This window comes from Mesocricetus auratus, unplaced genomic scaffold (assembly GCF_017639785.1).
Source record: "Mesocricetus auratus isolate SY011 unplaced genomic scaffold, BCM_Maur_2.0 Super-Scaffold_100676, whole genome shotgun sequence".
Taxonomy (NCBI): domain Eukaryota; kingdom Metazoa; phylum Chordata; class Mammalia; order Rodentia; family Cricetidae; genus Mesocricetus; species Mesocricetus auratus.
This window is the reverse complement of record NW_024429266.1, coordinates 106,034,730-106,052,535: the sequence shown is the minus strand read 5'-3', so window position 1 is coordinate 106,052,535 and position 17,806 is coordinate 106,034,730. Positions and strand designations below refer to the sequence as shown.

Here is a 17,806-nt window from a genome sequence, read left to right as displayed (position 1 = left end):
GAGGAGGCCTGAGATACCAAAGCTGGGAAACTGATAGCCATGCTGACTGTGTGGCGTGAGATATCAAACTCTCTCCGGAGCTGTTATTGTAGCTGCAAGGCCAGAGCTGAGCTGTAGAGCTGAGCCCAGCTGTGGCTGTGACAGGGCAGGACTGGGCACTGAGTCACTAAAGGCTGTCGGTCGAAGGACAGCAGATCCAGAAGGATGGACACCACGACAGAGAGACCAGAGTAGGCTGTGTCAGCAGAGGGCTTGAGCTGAGCTGAAGCCCTGGTGCAGGGAGCAGCAGGAGTCTCTGCACATCAGGAGGCCAGATGCCAGTTCCCAGTGACGAGTTATACCTTTTTCTTGTGTGTTCAATAACTTCTAGGGCCTGGTTTTCCTGACGTGGCTTTACTGTGTTGCTCAACAGTACTGCCTTACCCCATTAGACTCATACAGTGGCCCTGTCCCCAACCAGAGTGTCATTTTTCAGCGTGTATCTCATGGGTTATGCCAGCAGATACACAGTCATCCTCCCTTTGAAATGGAGCTCAAAAGGATGGAATCTTTCAGGTCAAGGCAAGTCCGAAAAGCCATTGTTTTACATAATATGGACTAATTTAGGGCAGGGCCCAGCTGGATCTCAACAGACCCACAGGGTATTGTTACCTGTTAGCCTTGTGGCAACTATTCTTACTCTTGTGGTACCAGATGCCTTACTGGGAATGAAAAGAACCAGTCACCATCATCTTCTCTGAGTACTGACTGTGTTCCATGTACTGTGCTAAGTACTAGTTTTTTCAAGGAGATGGAAATTTTCCCTGTTTGTGAGTTCTTCCCCGCAGGAGAGCTCAGGGCCTCCAGAAGGATGCCCCTCTATGGTTCCCACCAGGCCTAAAGTGCAGGAGCCAAGAAATATTCTAGAGACGGGGCTCACGGCAGCACAGAAGTTGTCTGGAGAAAGGCAGGAGACAATTATTATAATAAAATGTCAGGGATGGCTACATCCTCCTTTCGAAGTAACATCTCAAGGCGCCTGTGACTGTCACCATAAGGACAGTCCTGTTGATGGGTAACAGTGCTCAGGCAAGGGCCTAGGGAGGGAGGATTGTAATAAGATAAGGATGGTGTCTAACGATGGAGGATGCAAAGTACTTGGACCTCTTTCATAAGGATGGGCTCTGTTCGCTGAGAGCCAAAGCTCAGAATGCGGGCCTAGAAAATGCTCACGATTGGGAGGATTCGGGATGCACAGGATAGTAAAATGACTGTCAGTGTATTGGACAACATCCACTCCGGCATTCTGGGTGAAAAGACAGCATTTCCTTTCCTTGGGAAAAAAAAGTCGGGTGGTGATGGCCGAACAAACCTCTAATCCCAGTTCTTAGGAGGCAGAGGCAGGCAGATCTCTGAGTTTGAGGACAGCTTAGTCTACAGAGTGAGCTCCAGGACAGGCAGGGCTGCATAGAGAAACCCTTTCTCAAAACAACAAGAGAAAAAGTCCATTCTCCTTCCTATGGCCACTGATGGCCCTTCTGGGCAGGAGAGCATATGGGCACAGGGTTGGATGTCTAGTCTGCACATGCGCAGGACTCTCTGTGGTCACCCCACATCCGGCCCTGGAATGTCAGCCATTTCTAGGTCTCTGACCAGGGCTGTGTTCTGTGGAGAGCAAGCCAGCTGGCAAGCCTCCCACCACCCACCCCAGATTCCCCCTTTATCTTCTGCAGCCTCTTCCCAGGGATTTCCGAGAATGCAGCGCTGACTCCGCAGAGGGCTGCAAAACTCCCAGCACATAAGCTCTGCTCCCATTTCCGGCCAAGAGGGATTGACAGGGACCTGTCTGCCCTCCTCCTGCTACCCAAAGAACCAAAGCCAGACTCACAGAACAGTTGTTTTCAAGACATAAGACATTCGGCGATGGAGGACAGTAATCCCAAAGGATGGGGAAGATGAGGTCCAGGCTACCACTGGGCTGGCTTTCTGCCTTGAGAGACTTCCAGACCACAGAGCAGGAACGGGGACCCTGCAGGGGACTTCCTGAGTGGGGTAAACAGTATTTGGGGCAGCGAGGTGGCTGCTGTTGGTAGGACAGAGCAGTGAAGAGAGAACCCCACGAGCATGTTTCAGGCCCCAGGGTCCCGCTCCCGCAGCCATTATTAGTTACATTCCATATGCTTAAAATTCTAAGGGCCAAGGATGTGCTCAGAACACTCGAGGCTCCAGGTTCAAACCCCAGAACCCCATCCTTCCTCTTTCCTGAAAACACTGAAAATATTGCAGCAGTCCCCAACTGAACTAGAGATGGGGCAGGCCTTTAATCCCAGCCCTTGGAATACAGAGGCCAGCCTGGTCTACAGGATGTATTCCAGGACAACCAGGGATAAACAGAGAGACCCTGTCTCAAAAAAAAAAAAAAAAGACAAAACAAAACAAAGATGTCTGAAATTAAGCAACAACCCTGGATGGGGTTGACACTTGATTAGATGTAAAAGAAGAACGTGAACTCAGAGACAGTACAGTGCAGACCTCAGGAAATGAGACATACTTGAAAAAAAATGCAAAACAATACCAGTGACCTAGAACAACTTCAACCATTGTGAACTGTGTTACCAGAATCTTAGGAAAGAGAACAGAGAGAGAGAAAACAGGAATCAGTGGTGGCAAATCCAGAAATCAAAAGATCTCATTGAACCTCAAGCACAAGAAGCCAGGAAAATAGGCCAGCAAAATGGCTTAGCAGGTAAGGGGACCAGCCACCAAGCCTGAGGTCATGAGTTCAGTCCCTGGGACTCACATGATGGAAGGAGAGAACTGACTGATGTCCACTCACAGACACAGACATAAATACAGACAGGACTGCAGCTGCAGAGATGGATCATCTAGTACAGCATTCACTGCTCTGCAGAGGACCTGGGCTCGGGCCCCAGCGCCCATGTGATGGCTCACAACTCCATCCAAGCTCTAGTGCTTGGTCTGAGGTTGCCTTCTGACCTCCATGGATACTAGGCATGCACACAGCACACATACAAACATGCAGGTAAGATATTCATACAATAAAATAAATGCATAAATAATATTAATTAGTCTTGCAAGATGGTTCAACAGGTAAAGGCACTTGCCACCAAGCCTGGAGACCTGAGTGCAGTCACTAGGGAACCACAAGTTGTTCCCTGACCTACACATATTGTGCCATGCACATACCCACCTCCAAAATGAGTAAATGGGTTTTGTTTGTTTGGTTGGTTGGTGGTTTTTGTTTGGTCTGGTTTCCCAAGAGCCAGGGCTTCTGTGTGTAGCCCTGGCTGTCCTGGATCTTGCTCTGTAGGTCAGGCCAACACAGAGATCCCCCTATCTCTGTCTGCCAAGTGCTGGGATTAAAGGTGTGAGCCACTGCCATTTGGCCAAAGTGAAATGTTTTAAATTTTAAATAAAGTCTTTTAAAATGTTTTTATGCTACATGGTACAGATGAGGCTTGTGATGCACACCTGCAATCCTGGGGCTGCAGAGACAGAGATCCCTTATACATTGAGCAGCTGACCAACGTAGTGAGTTCCAGGCCTGCTGGGGCTACACACCGAGACCCTGTCTCAGTAAGAAAAGGAGACGTGAAACCCTCACCACAATCCAGAGAACAGACTAGTGACTTTCAACTTATTCCTTCTGAGTTTTTGTTTGTTTGTTTTGTGCACATCTGCCAAAATATATCCAAATTCCATCCCAGGCAAAGTTGTCCCACCCTCACACGTATGGTAGGGCTTCTGGTTTGAAGGAATATGTGTGAGAGAGTGTGCGCCAGTGTGCACATGGAAAGCTGTTAGTGTGTGAGTGTTCATGTATGTTCATGCAAAGTGAGAATGTGCTTGTATGCTTGAATGCATGAATGCCGTGAGTGTTCTTGTGTGCACGTGGATGGTTTGTGGGTGGGTGTGTGCTTCTTGAGAGTGTGAAAGCATGTTTGTGTGCACATGTGCATCTGAATATCAGTGTGTGTTTATGTGTGTGACCATATGTGTGTAAAGTCATATGTGTCTGAGTGGGAGGGACTAGGAGGGAGCCCTGCAAACTGCATCTGCTTTTCCTCATTCCAGAAGCTCTCACTGCCCACAGAACAAAGCTGCGGCTTGCTCCCTGTGGGGGCTCTGAGCAGAGCTTCATGCTGCTGGGCTGCTCAGCCTCCACAGGCATTCCCCCCTGTGCTCAGGGTCCTCTCTGCTAGGCCTTAGAGTCACCACCACCACAATACTTGTGGCTCAAGGCATCACAGACTTGGGGGGTAGCAGCAGAAAGCTGAGCAGGGACAGGGACAGGGCTTTAGGAGGCTACCTAGGGCAAGCAGGAGAGTGTCTGGTGACATAGAGGATAAGGGAAGGAGACCATCAAAGCCTAGCATGGGTGCTGGGAGCCAAACTCCCAGCTTCGGCATGAGCAGTCTGCTCTTACCTGCTGAGCTGTCTCTCCAGCTCTGGTAACTTTCATATTTGATAGAAAATTTTTAGGCTCTGTGATCTACAGCAGAGTTTTTTGATTTTGTTTTAAATTTTGTGTGCCCACATGTATATGTATGCTATGTGCATGTTCATATGGGTACATGTTTGTGTGCGTGAGTGCCAGAGTACACATACACATGCCACAGCACATGCGTGCAGGTCAGAGGACAATGTCAAATGTTGGTGCTCCCCTTCTGTCTTGTGCTGTATAAGTCAGACCCCTTGGAAAGCTTTGGAAGCTTTCTCTTCCTCTGCCACCCATCTCCCTGGAGGAGTGCTGGGTTACAACTGCAAAGAGTCTAGCTTTTGCATATACCCTGGGTATCCAGACTCAGGCCCTCATGCTTGCACAGCAAGCACGTTACACACTGGTCTGCCTTCCCACCCCACTCTGAATCTGTTACGGTTGTGTTCTCATTAAGGAGCAGCTGGCCAAGTGGTGCATCAAAGAAGCAGTACACACCAAGTCTGCTATGCATCACAGGATCCCCAGAGCTTGAGCTCCTTGAGACAGTGAGTGTGGGCCGGGGCATCTTTGCTTCACCCTGTGATGTTCAGAGATTTAGGTTCAAATATCTTCTAACACACTAATAGTTTTATGTAAGACTGGCCGGTCAGCAAACTTTGGGGACCCTCCTGTCTCCACCTCCCCAGTGCTGAGATTATAGGCATACATCACCACACCTGGCTGGAGACATAAATGACTTCTAGGTTAAGAGCATGGCTGCTCTTGTAGAGGACCCGAGTTCATTTCCCAACACCTGCCTTGGGTGGCTCACGGCTGTAACTCCAGCTCCAGTGGGATGGGGGCTCTGGGATCTGTAGGCATCTGTACTCATCTGCACACACACACACACACACACACACACACACACACACACACACAAATCTTTTTGAAAAAGAACGAAGCAGAAAGCAGAGGCAGGCAGATCTCTGTGAGTTCAAGGCCATCCTGGTCTACAGAGGAGTTCCAGGACAGGCTCCAAAGCCATACAGAGAAGCCCTGTCTCAAAAAAAAAAAAAAGAAGAAGAAGAGGAGGAGGAGGAGGAGGAGGAGGAGGAGGAGGAGGAAACCAGACTTTATTTCACAATCTCAGGATACAGTTTATCATTACAGGGATAAGACGACTGTAGCAACTCCAGGCAGATGTCACATTGTATCTACCCCGGGCTTGCTGCACACCACATTCTTGACATATTTGAAAGTGTCTTCATTTATGATTTTCTTGGCACAATCAGGGGTCTTCTCCAGGAAAGAACATGATGACTTGGTGATCAACTGCTCACCTGACCTTGCCTTTTCCTGTTACTGTTTTGAAGTTTTTCTGCTCCAGAGATCTCGCCAAACATCATTTTACTTTATATTGTTTTTAGTGTTTCATGATGTAGTCCAGGCTGACCTCAAACTCATGATCTTCCTGCCTCAGCTTCCTGAGTCCTTGAACTACAGGGCTACACAAAGAAACCCTACCTCAAAACAAATAAAAAAAGTAAGGTATGATGGATACCTGTAGTTCAAGGACTCAAAAAAAGCTGGCCTAGTCCTACCTAATCTTAAACCCTGTCTCTATTGACAATGGCTGCCCCCTCCCACTCAGGGTCTCTATCCTCACCCAGGGAGTATAGACCTGTGGTCTAACGGATTAGAGCACTTAACCACAGCTGACTTAGTACCACCGACCACTCAGACTGACCCACGCTCTCAGCAAAGGGCTGCATACCCACAGGTTGGACCTAGGCTTGTCTCCCTGGATCCACCCCAAACCAGCGAAACTCGGCACATCTGCCAGCGAGGATTCCCCACACACACTAAGAAAGGAGCTGCGCACTCCACAGCTGCTGACGCTATCCACCCTTCCCCACACGCATGCAGAGAGGTCACAAGGAAAGGTTGCAGCTGGTCTCCACAGGATTGTACACCACAGACTGCGTGGCATGTCCACAGGCAGCAGGGAAGCAAACAGCCTCTTTATAAAAACATCCATTGTACAATTAGGCTCAGCGAAGATGGAAAGTCACGTCTCTGTGTCTTTGCTGAAACCAGACCGTGGAGGTGTCGGCTGAGCAGGGCTTGGGAAAATTGAGTTAGGCTCAGGTATCTACATCTTGCTCTGCAGTGGACTTCACGGAGGTTCCTAGGCAGTTAGGGCACCCTTCCACACTCTATGATCAATGGAAATCATTGAGATCAAAAAAGGTGACAGATGCCATCAGGACTGTGTGAAGCACACCTGGGGCAAGTAAGAGCCAGTATATTGTCAGGGTCAGGAAGGGGCTTCAGTACCTCAATTACCAGCCAATGGCTCTGAGTACTTCCGCAAGAAGAGTGAAGCTTGTGTTTGGCGCAAAATCCGCAGCATATCAAATCCACATGGCTACTGTGGCTGGGCGGGGGCCCCGCTCAGCGACAGTAGCTAGACATCGGTGTGGGCTTCAAAGCAGAGGATTTCCCTGTGGCCTGACCAGGCCCGATAGACAATGCCTGCAGATCCCTGATCAGCCAGGGCTCTGAGGGATGGTGAAGACTCAGGGCTAAGGGCACAAGGAGGTGGCTCTATAAAGCCCCAATTTTCCAAACCACGAGTGGAGACAGAAATATGAGAAGCATGTGCAGCACTAAGTGCTCTCAGCCTCAGCCCATCGACCCCCTGGACGGACTTCAGATAAATTGCACAGCGGCCCACAGGCTCTGTAGTGGGAAGCTTGTTTTTCTTCTTTCTGACCAAAAGCAGATTTGCTGACAGATTAGCAGGGGGCTGGGGTGACAGGGAGGTCACCCAGGAGTGCAGAGCTGTGTGGAGTCTGTAATCATGCTAATGAGGTTCCTGAGAGTTGAAAGGGAGGCTAGTCCAGGAGGAGACCCTGGGACTGGCTGGCGGGGCAGTAGCTTCCGTTTGACTCCCAGGAGGAAGCCCTTTACTGTGCACCTGTGGATACTTAGGCACGGAGCATATGTGAATGAGAATTCGGAGTCCTGCTGGGACCCAATCCTTCTCCCTGCTCCTCTCAAGAATAAGGTCACCGAGCTGGGCATTGGTGGTGCACGCCTCTAATCCCAGCACTCGGGAGGCAGAGGCAGGCAGATCTCTGTAAATTCGAGACCAGCCTGGACTAGCAAGCGAGTTCCAGGACAGCCTCCAAAGCCACAGAGAAACCCTGTCTCAAAAAACCAAAAAAAAAAAAAAAAAAAAAAAAAAAAAGAATATGGTCACCGGCCCACACACCATAAAATGCATCATCTCACCTTGACTGGGCACACGGTCCATGGCAGTAGGTACATGCGTTCTGTCATACACCATCATCCCCTCTCATAGGGTGTTTGTGTTACTTAGTTGTGTGGTTTTTATTTTGTTTTTAGACAGGGTCTCACTTCTGACTGGTCTGGAATTGCAGTGACCTACTCTGTTTAGGAGGTCTGCGTCATCACACTTACTTTTTTTGCATAAAAAATCCTTTATTTACAGTTCAAAATTTAAACAAGATGTTGGTTCTGATCTGTGATACTTCCAGGTCTTGGATCACACATTGTGGAGGCAGGGAACCAAACACAGAGGCCAGTGCAGCTTATCAGACACAAGGGAGAGCGCCATCCCAAACCTGGTTCAGTCTTGGTCTAGAATGCATCTTCCCATGCTGCATCACAATTATTTTTTTGCATTTACGTATGTACAGTGAAGGTAGCAGATAAGGTTGTGTTTATTTCATAGAGTAAGAACAGGCCAGCATAGGCTTTTGATTTTTTCCAAGTTCATGCCAAATATGCCAATATATGCAAAGTGTAGGGCAAAGGATGTGAATCTTGCCTGCTGTGGAACCTTAAGCAAGTGACTTGTCTGACTCTGTACCACTCTCATTTGTCCGGGATGATAATAAGCACTGGAGCTATTGTATATGTTAAGTAATGTTGCATGAGTCATATCTACCTCAGAGCCTGGTATAAAATAAGTGCTCAATAAATGCCAGCGGGGCTCTGCCCTCCTCAGAGGTGTTGGTGGGGGTGGACAGTTGTGGCAGGGGAATCTGGCTTGCAAGGACAGGGCCCTGGCCTCCTCCAGGAAGGCCTTTCTGGCAGATGTGCTCACCGATGGAGACAAGCTGGCTGAGCTCTCTCCTACAGAGAAGTCCGCTGCTGTGACTGAGAAAAGAAACACTCAGGCTTGCCTCCAAACAAACTCCCTTCCCAACGGGAAGCAGAACACAGGGGAAGGTATGTGCTCTGTGTTTCAGTAGATTCTTCAGGTTCTTGGCCTGAGTCTCACAGGGATGGAGAATCGACTTGGGGCCTCTCAGTTCACACAGCTTTGGTGACTTCTCAGTGGTTTGCAGTGAAAAAGTCTTGGGGACACACATTCTTTCTGGGAACTCATGGCAGAAGGTGACTCTGTTTCTCTGCCAAGCCCAGAAAGAGCATAATAAGAGCATAATGATGTTTGTTCTACCTAGAACAATCCTCTATTATCCGGGGATGACTCGGTGCCCTCCCAGTACACTTCTGGGGGTCACTCATCTTTGCCCCCGACCAGCTCCTGGTGAAGCACCATGCTGGGTGAAGTGAGTGATCTTTTTTTTTTTTTCTGGTTTTTGAGACAGGGTTTCTCTGTATTGTTTTTGGAGGCTGTCCTAGAACTCGCTCTGTAGACCAGGCTGGCCTCGAACTCACAGAGATCCGCCTGCCTCTGCCTCCCGAGTGCTGGGATTAAAGGCGTGTGCCACCAACGCCCGGCGAAGTGAGTGATCTTTAATGGCATTGTTTTTTTCTTCGTTTCTTTCACTGTGGGGAGGTAGAGATGGAGATGGTGCAGGAGAGGTGGGAGACACTGGGCTGGGGGGGCTTTGGTCTGCAGGCCGAGGCAAGTAAGTAACCCGGGCCACCATTACGTCTGGGAAGCTCCCCTCCAGGAACTTTTCAGTTTTCACTGGGGAGCTCGGTTGAACAACCACTGGCCTTCGAGGGTGTGGACTCTTACCAGAGACCCCCTGCCTAGGTGCACGAGTATCTTTCCTGGACAGGCTGCTCTCTCCTTCCATTTCTAGGAACATACTCTCCAGATTTATACCCAGCCCCAAGGCGGGCTTGATGTCTTGCAGCGACCTTGTCCCCAGGGAAGCTCCGTATATTGGCACCTGGAGCAGCACGAAGGAAGGCGGAGTGATACTTTGCAGAGCAGACCTTGCCTGGTGCCCCTGACCCCGAACTTCTTTCTGGTCTTGGTTCAATGCATTCCAGAGCCCTGACTCCGCCCCTCCTCTAGCACCTGGCCCTGCCCCTCTCCACATCAGCCCCACCTCTCTCCCCCTGGGCCCCGCACCACTCTTTCCCCGGCTCGCCTCTTCTCCCCGCCCAGCCTACCCCTCTTTTCTCCGGTCCCGCCCCTCGCCCCCCTCTTCCCCAGCCCCCCAACTCTCCGCCCCTCCTCTAGGGTAGGGTCCCAGGCAGAGGAAAACGCCCAGGCTGTGTCCTGCTCTCGGGCGCCCTCTTGTGGCCCTGGGCCTGGGGCTGCAGCCGTTCTAGCTAGGCTTTGAGAGCGGAGCGGGTTGGCTTCGCTCCACCAGGCTTCCACCTGCCGGGGTGGGGTCCCCAGCCTGTGAGTGACCCAGAAAGGACTCCGAGGCCGGCCAGCACTCCGCTTTCAGGATCTTTATTGCCTCCGTGGGCCGCACGTCCCCAGGAGGGACTAGAAGAAGTTGAGCACCCTGCGGAGCGACTGCACTCGCGCGCTGTGGGCTTCCCAGTCGGAGAAGCTGCGGAAGTCGCCCCTCTCCACCACGTACATGCGGCCGCGGTAGTTGGGCTCCTCGTAGAGGACCCACCTGAGAGCCAGGGGAACCGCAGGTCAGTGGGGTAGGACAGAAAGGGGACTGCCCACTAACTGACAAGGACGGGAATGCACTCTGCCCAGTCACGCTCCAAAGGGCCATTTGCACACAGGACTACCGACGTAAACTACCGACGTATCCACTTGGCCAACAGCCCTAGTAGGGCCTGTGCTCCAGTGCAAGCGGTCTGTGCTGCCTGCATTGCACAGAGGAGCTGTAACCTCCAGGACATGAGGTCTAGCAAGGGCACCCTCCGTGGGTGGTGTGTGCGCACCATACCTCTGGCCATTTACAGCCCAGGGGTTGTGGTGAAGGTGAAGTACACCATGGCCCAGGGAATGGGGAAGACTGATGGAGACGATCAGGAGGCTGGTCTCTGCCTGGGAACAAGTGTAAGGAAGAGATCCTCCTCAGCGTCTAGACCGGCCCTACCCATCTTGTAGCCATCCCCGAGACAAGTGTAGGGCTGTGCGTGTGGGGCCCAGGGAAAGACGCCATGTGTACCCTCCCACTTGGGGCAGGTTTGGAGGCGGGGCTAGGAGAGCTTTAGAAAGTTGGAGAGGGGCCTCCAGGCGGCACCGTGGTCAGTGGCTGGCCTTGCATTTCACTTCAGTCTTTAGCTCGGGCTCTCCTTCCCCCTCTTTCACCACGGTAGAAAACAGCTTTACTCTGGGCCACGTGATCTCATGAAGCAGGGCCCCCTGGGCTGTTCAGACCTCTTGAGATTCTTGAGACCCATGTCACAGGACTACTTGGACTTCTCTTAGTGGGGATCCCTCTCTCCCCCAGTTTGTCTTAGCAGTTCGTGCTCGCTGCTCCCAAAAGACGCAGCCATTCAGAGAGTGTTCTTTCCGGGGAACAAACACACTGGGAATCTGTGAGCCCAAGGTTCTGAACTAAAGAGAAGGAGAGAGACTACTAAAGGCCACACAGCCAGGTTCCCCGCGGCGGCTCTCCACTCCCAAATCATCACAGGCCCCTCCCTTCCTAACCTGACCCTCCGCTGATAAATGGCACAGTCTGGCTGCTGGGGTTGGAGACTGAGGAGGGGGAGGTGCTGTGGGGACATTCTGGAGACCGGAGCAGGCCGGGGTCGCCTAGCTTTCTTAAAACCACAGCCCCCTCCCTCGGGTCTAACCCTGCCCTGTTCTGTAGAGCCTTGAGCCACCTTGGAGCTCTTGTGGACATCCCGAAAGGACGAGGGAGCTGACTGGGCATGACAGCTAATTCTCTGGCCCTCACCTGCAGCTCCTGGGGGAAAGCGACAGAGCAAGGGGTCTCCTGAGAGCTGACTCACTGGTTAAGAACACTGGCTGTTCTCCCAGAGGACTCAGGTACAATTCTCAGCACCCACATGGCAATTCAGAACTGTCTAACTCCAGGTTCAGGGGATTCGATGCCCTCTTCAGACCTCTGTGGTCACCAGGCAGACACGTGGTGCCCAGACATGCGTGCAGGCAAAACACATTATAAAATGAAAATAATTTTTAAGATTTGAAAAGGGGGAGTTCATGCCAGCTCAATCTGTTAGAATGTTGGGAGAACGTCCCTGCTTTTCCCTCACATGCCCTCTAGGGCAGAGATATGAGGGACAATTTACTCTTGAGCTGGCATGGAACCCAGAAGGAATGTTTTTGGCACACAGGAGGTGGTAAAGGGTCCCTGCTTCACTGCCTGCCAGATCCCAGAGAGGGCTCCTGGGACCTAAGGCATCACCACTTGGGAAACCGGACAAGGTTTCATGTCACAGAAGAATTAAGGTCACCGAAGACAAAAGACAAGCACATCTTGGACCCCAACACAGAAGCCCACCATCTTGTCCCCCACCTCGTGACCACTACTGAGCCTGGCTCTTCCCAGGAAAGTGGGCATTAAAGATTATGTGCCCCAAGCCTGGCTGTGGTGGTGCAAGCCTTAAATCCCAAAACTTGGGAGGCAGAGGCAGGCGGGTCTCTTGAGTTTGAGGCCAAAAGAATGAGCTCCAGGATAGCCATGGCTACACAGAGAAACACTGTCTCAGAAGATAAAACAAAACAAACAAACAAACCAAAACCAAACCAAACAAAAACCCCTCCAATCACAATCAGAGTTCACACTCCTGCCTTCCCTCTCCCTTGATCCCCAGGGTTGGCAGGGGGATTGTGTCTTGGGTCTTAGGACATCTTCCACACAGATGTGATGAGACACAAGACAAGTTGTTTTGTGCTCCTACCCTGGACTTGCAGGTATCCTCAGCTTAGGGGAGCCAAGGTCAGAGATGTGGGAGAAATGATGACTGCAGCTCTGCTTGGAGCACACTTTGCTTCAGCTTGTGTTTCTGTAAAATGGGGATGACATCTCCAGAATGGGCAGAAACCCAGTGAGGTGTGCCTGTATGTGTCCAATGTACAGATTCTCAGGGAGCCCCATGTGGCAAGCTCTGGGCTCTTACAGCCGGTTTGGCCTGGGGAAGACAGGCAAAATTCCCCTGCGTTTATCCATCCTATGAGAGCTTCTTGAAGCCCACGTCTCCAAAAAGCTGGTGAGGGTTGTTTGCCAGCAGGCAGAGACATCTAAGTCTGGGGTCATCTGAGCTGGGAGATGTACCCCCTCAGAGCAGGTGGCACTGCTGCATAGCTTTGTACCCCCTAAGAGTAGGGGTCCTGCCAGGTAGTCTAGTTTCATGGTTTCCTAAGTGCTCCTTTGCCTGAGGCCCTGTGACCTTCCTGAAAGCCAGATGTGACAGGAGCTGTTCCCTGCTTGCCTGGAGCAGGTGAGGCAGATGAGGGCATGTGGATGGGGGCACCATGCCCACCCACGGCTCTGACACCTACCCGCCCTACCACGCCTGTCTGGCAGTCCCGCTGTACTCACGCTCCATCCCCATACACCTTGATGGCGTTGACACAGCTCTTGGCCCAGCCCCGGCTCTGCAGGAAGGGGCAGTCTTCCACGAACTCCAGGCACTGGCCTGTGAAGTTGCAGCCCTCGAAGATGTCTATTCGGAAATGTTCTCCGTGCTCCAGGACCCAGGCGGGGGGGGGAGAAAAGGAATACTCCAAGTCGTTCCTCCCCATGCACAGGTAGGATGGAATATGGAATGACTCCCAGCTCTGGGCTGCACTGAGATCCAGTGAGTACCCCCCACACACACACACTTTATTCCACAAGATGTGGTAGGAGAAAGGGTTCTATTACTCTAAAAACCTAAAGCACAGAAGTGGTCCAATCTCCACCTTTTATAACTAAGGACGCAAGGTCCAGTGAGGGCAAGGCTGTCTAGAGGCCAGCACTTTAAGACCAGAGCTGGAGGTCACTGGCTCCCTCTAGGCGTTCCACGTGGCGGATTCATGTCCCAGCATATCCATCCTCAGTTTCAGGCCACAGGCAGGCTTCCAAATGATAATATTTTAGAAGTGTAATAGAACCCTTTATGAAAACACTAAGCCAAGACATCTAAAACAATGATTCTCATTTGTTGAAGTCCCTGCTGGTTTCAACATCATAATTCACTAGCACCAGAGTATATCTCCCTGTGTAATCCCTTCCCCCAATGCCCAAAGCAGAGAGAAGGCCCCCTCTCCACTGGCCAGGTTCCTATGAAGCCTGGGAGAACTCTACAAGAACAGCCTTCAGAAAATGTCTTGTGTATTTTTCATATAAACAGCATTATGCAGGATCCAGAGCCAACCATTCTAATGTCTCTCTCCAAATGCCCACATCCTGGCAGAGACATTAGGAAAGCATTCTTCCAGTGGAATGCGCCAGAGCCCAACTGATTCTGGAGCAGATGTAGAAAAGAAAAGAGGCCCCATGCAGAGTGATGCCTATCCAGACTCCTCAGATGTTGGCCCGAACCTGGAGAGGCATCCAGGATGCCCTGGCAAGCCGACACTCTTATGAGAGCAGCCCACATTGGTTCCCAGGATCACCCAAAGGACAACACTCAGACCTGTGAACTGAGGACCTCACTCCTCAAATCCCACCCTAAGGAGTCTTGAGAGAAACTAGACAGAAAGGGTCTTTTTCTATGGGCAGCAATGCTCCTCCTTTGCTCTCCTTACACACTTCAGGCCACAGCTCTGCAAAACCATCATCTGTGCAAATCGAGAGCTCTGTCCCCCTCAGTTGTTCCCAAGTTCGGAGTGTTTAAGGCCTGCACAATGCTACCAGGGAACCTGCATGGGTAGATGCTCAGCTCAAGGCAGCCTTACCTTGTGTAAGTATGTGTTCGTGTACACAGGAACATACCCAGGCGCACGTGTGAGCATATGGAAGTCAGTGGGCAATGTTGGGTTTCTTCCACAATTAGTCTCCACCTTACTAAGAACTTTTGTCAGTGTGCTGTGCATGTATGTGTACATGCGTGTGTGTGGAGATCAGACAATACTGTGGAGTCTCTGCTCTCTCCTATCTTCACATGGGTTCACATTGGGGACCAAACTCAGGCTTGTATGCCTTGTCCATTATGCCCTCCACTTTATTTATTTTTTTTTTAGAGTCTCTCCCTGAACCAGAAGCTTCTAAATTTGGCCAGTCTAACTTGGTCAGCAAACCCCAGGGATTATGCTGTGCTGGGGTTACAAGTGAACCCTCACATCTGGTCAGCAAGCCTCAGGGGTTCTCCCCAGTGCTGGGATTACAAGTGAACCCTCACATCTGGTCAGCAAGCCTCAGGGGTTCTCCCCAGTGCTGGGGTTACAAGTGAACCCTCACATCTGGCTCTTCATGGGTTCTGGGGATCCACGCTGAGGTCCTCATACTTGCGCAGCAGAGACTTTACAAGCTGAGCTATGTCCCCAACCCTTCATTTTACTTTTGATGAGTGCATCCCTACTCAGTGGCAATGCAAACATATTTCCAGCCTTTGAAATTTAGCTACATGCTTGGTTCAGAAATCTAAAAGGATTCATTGGTAACTCCCAGGGGCTTTTGTGTTCTGTCTCCTACAGCATCTCATACTCACACTAGTGAGTCTGGACAGGGCTCTCTCAATTCTTAAGGTTTTATTGTTGGGAGGCGCCCTGACTGAATGCCAGGGCGACCTTCTGCTGCCTGAGCTGGAAGCTCCCAGTCCCCAGATGGAGTGACTCACTCACCATGCCCACAGGCCGACAGGAGCCCATGTGGTCATTGTGGCCATTCCAGCGGAAGAATTCAGGGTAGTCACCATGCTCCAGGATGAACTGCTGGCCTCGGAAGTCAGGGTGATCAAAGCAGACCCAGGCACCACTCTCCACACGTATGGAGTTCACTCGGTTCATAAAACCTCGGTCCTGGAAGTTGTCACAGTTCCCAAAGACTTCCAGCTTCTGCCCTGTGAAGTGCTTGCCCTCATAGAGAGTGATCTGGAAAAGCCAGATGAGAGCTTGGGGTCAGGGTCCCATCTGACCTATACACACACACACACACACACACACACACACACACACACACACACAGGCATGGGTGTACTCAGCATTTGTTTTGTTATATTTAACACTCATAATGCATTAAAGGACATGTTTTTTAAGGTGTGAATGTCATGCATAAACAGTTGTCATAATTCAACATTGATTTTTCAAAAAGTGAAGTTCCTAATACTGAAATTCTGGTCACTCAATAACTCTTTGGTCTCAGAAAGAGTCTGAGTCAGCAGCTTCTCTGCATCTGTGCCCCACATAGTCAGTGGAACCCAGACCTGCATCCCTGCTCATTGCAGTAGATGCCTGTCACTATTTGCTGATGGGGCAGAGAGTGAATGCGCATTAGCCAGCAGGCTGATGCCAGACACGGCTCCACTGGGCTCTCCGTGGAGCCGACACAGGGTCCAGCTATCTAGGTGCCCACTTGAAATAGGTTATTTTCAGACTGTCACTGTATTTGTTAAACTCAGCACTTGCTTGTCTTATATATAACACTCACAATAGCATTAAAGGAAATGTTTTCTGAAAGCATAAATACCATGGGGAATACCCTCTGCCTCCCGAGTGCTGGGATTAAAGGCGTGCACCACTACCACACCCGGCCTCAGCATTTATTTTTCAGAGAGTGAAGTTTCTAATGCTGGAACTCCTCAACTGGAGGGGAGGAATCTGTGGAAGCAGGGTTTTTAGGAGAGATCTAAATGTCACGTATCTCTTTGCCTTTTCTGCCCCCATTCCCAGGGCCCTGCTTTTTTTTTTTTTTTTGAGACGGGAACTTAATTATCCCAGACCAGCCTTGAACTTACTATGTGGCTAGGGATGACTTTAAGCTTCTGATCCTTCTGCCTCCACTTCCTGAGTGCTGAGAATACAGCCAAGACCTCCACGCCTGGTCTATGCAGGGCTGGGGTGGACCCCAGAGCTTTATGCCTGTTAGACAAGCACTCTAGCAACTGAGCTGTAGACTCGGAGCTTTCTTTTTCCTGTGCTCTGAGTAATAGACAGGTGTCAGACTTTATGGACCTCTTGGCAGTTCAGGCATAGTGTCCCGTAGTAATAGACAACTTACAGTAATACTGCCAGGTTGCCATTGTACCAAACTAAACAGGCGAAGCAACGGTAGCCTACAAATTCACTTCCCACCATAGGAAATCCAATCACTCAATAACTCTTTGGGACTCAAGCACTATGGTCTCAAGGACTCTTATAGGAATGAGGTCATACCACCCAGAAACTGTGCTCACTCTGGTTTCACTAATGTTTCCCCCTTTTCCAGAGGAATACAGTGGCAAGTCCCTGTCCCTTGAGTTAAGGTGTTTTGTGGGATGGATGTTGGTGAGCCAGAGCAACACTGATTTGGGGTTCTTCCTTTTCTGCTCTGCCATGCTGGTGCTCTTTGTCACTGAAGCACTTGGCAGTCCATGCAGACAGATCAAGGTGTCCACCAGGCGTGCTGGGAGCGTCTGGAGGCCAGAGAGGTCCTGGAGCAGCCAGGACCTGGACACTAGAGGATGGCAAGGGAGAACCACATTGGTGGGTGCCCTTCCTGCATAAGGCAGGTCTGGTTAGGGCCTCTGGGAAATCCTGGGAGATCTCAGCATTCAAAGGGTTTGGAGGTTCCCTTCGATCTCCACAAGTTCAAAGCACCAGCCTCAAGTCACATGGGGTGAAAAGATCCCGGGGAGGAGGAAAGGGGGGACAAAAACACATTTTGGGCACTCTGTAGTGAAGAAAAGACTGCAGGAGATCCTCGACCATAGGGACCATCAGAGATTCACCACTCAGCAGCATCCGGCCTGACGACGCCCCTCCTGACTAGGGGATCCCATAAAAGAGGGCTGGGGACAGAGCGACCTTTCTACTCCTCGCACTCAGCCAACAGGAGGAGGTCGCTCCTTCTCATTCAGAAATAAAGCCAACTTTGCTTGACTTTGCCAAACCCAAAGAGCATCTGGGATCAGTATGCACCTGCCCCGCCCCCACGCGCAGGGGTCCCCTAAGCCGCTGGCCGCACTCACCTTCCCCGAGCACTGCGCCATGGTGTGTCGCTGGCCGCAGCGGGACCCAGTATATACTCTGTGGCGCCTGCTGGCTCAGCGCCGCCAGGGACAAAAGATTTGCTTGGCCCGGCA

At 50.9% G+C, this 17,806-nt stretch overlaps 1 protein-coding gene and 1 long non-coding RNA gene across 2 annotated transcripts; one reads left to right on the top strand and one right to left on the bottom strand.

The window, feature by feature from the left end:
• Window positions 1–10,096: 10,096 nt before the first annotated feature.
• Crygn (crystallin gamma N) lies at window positions 10,097–17,806 on the bottom strand. The gene is made up of 4 exons (XM_005087230.4): window positions 17,693–17,806; window positions 15,369–15,617; window positions 13,144–13,289; window positions 10,097–10,284 (listed from the first exon to the last, which is right to left on the bottom strand). Exons 1-4 carry the CDS (start codon window positions 17,711–17,713, stop codon window positions 10,149–10,151), a joined length of 552 nt encoding a protein of 183 aa, XP_005087287.1. The 5' UTR covers window positions 17,714–17,806; the 3' UTR covers window positions 10,097–10,148.
• On the top strand, window positions 10,217–12,153 carry LOC121136563. Its single transcript, XR_005873594.1, has 3 exons — window positions 10,217–10,306; window positions 11,446–11,624; window positions 11,936–12,153. It is a non-coding gene; the product is annotated as an uncharacterized LOC121136563 (long non-coding RNA).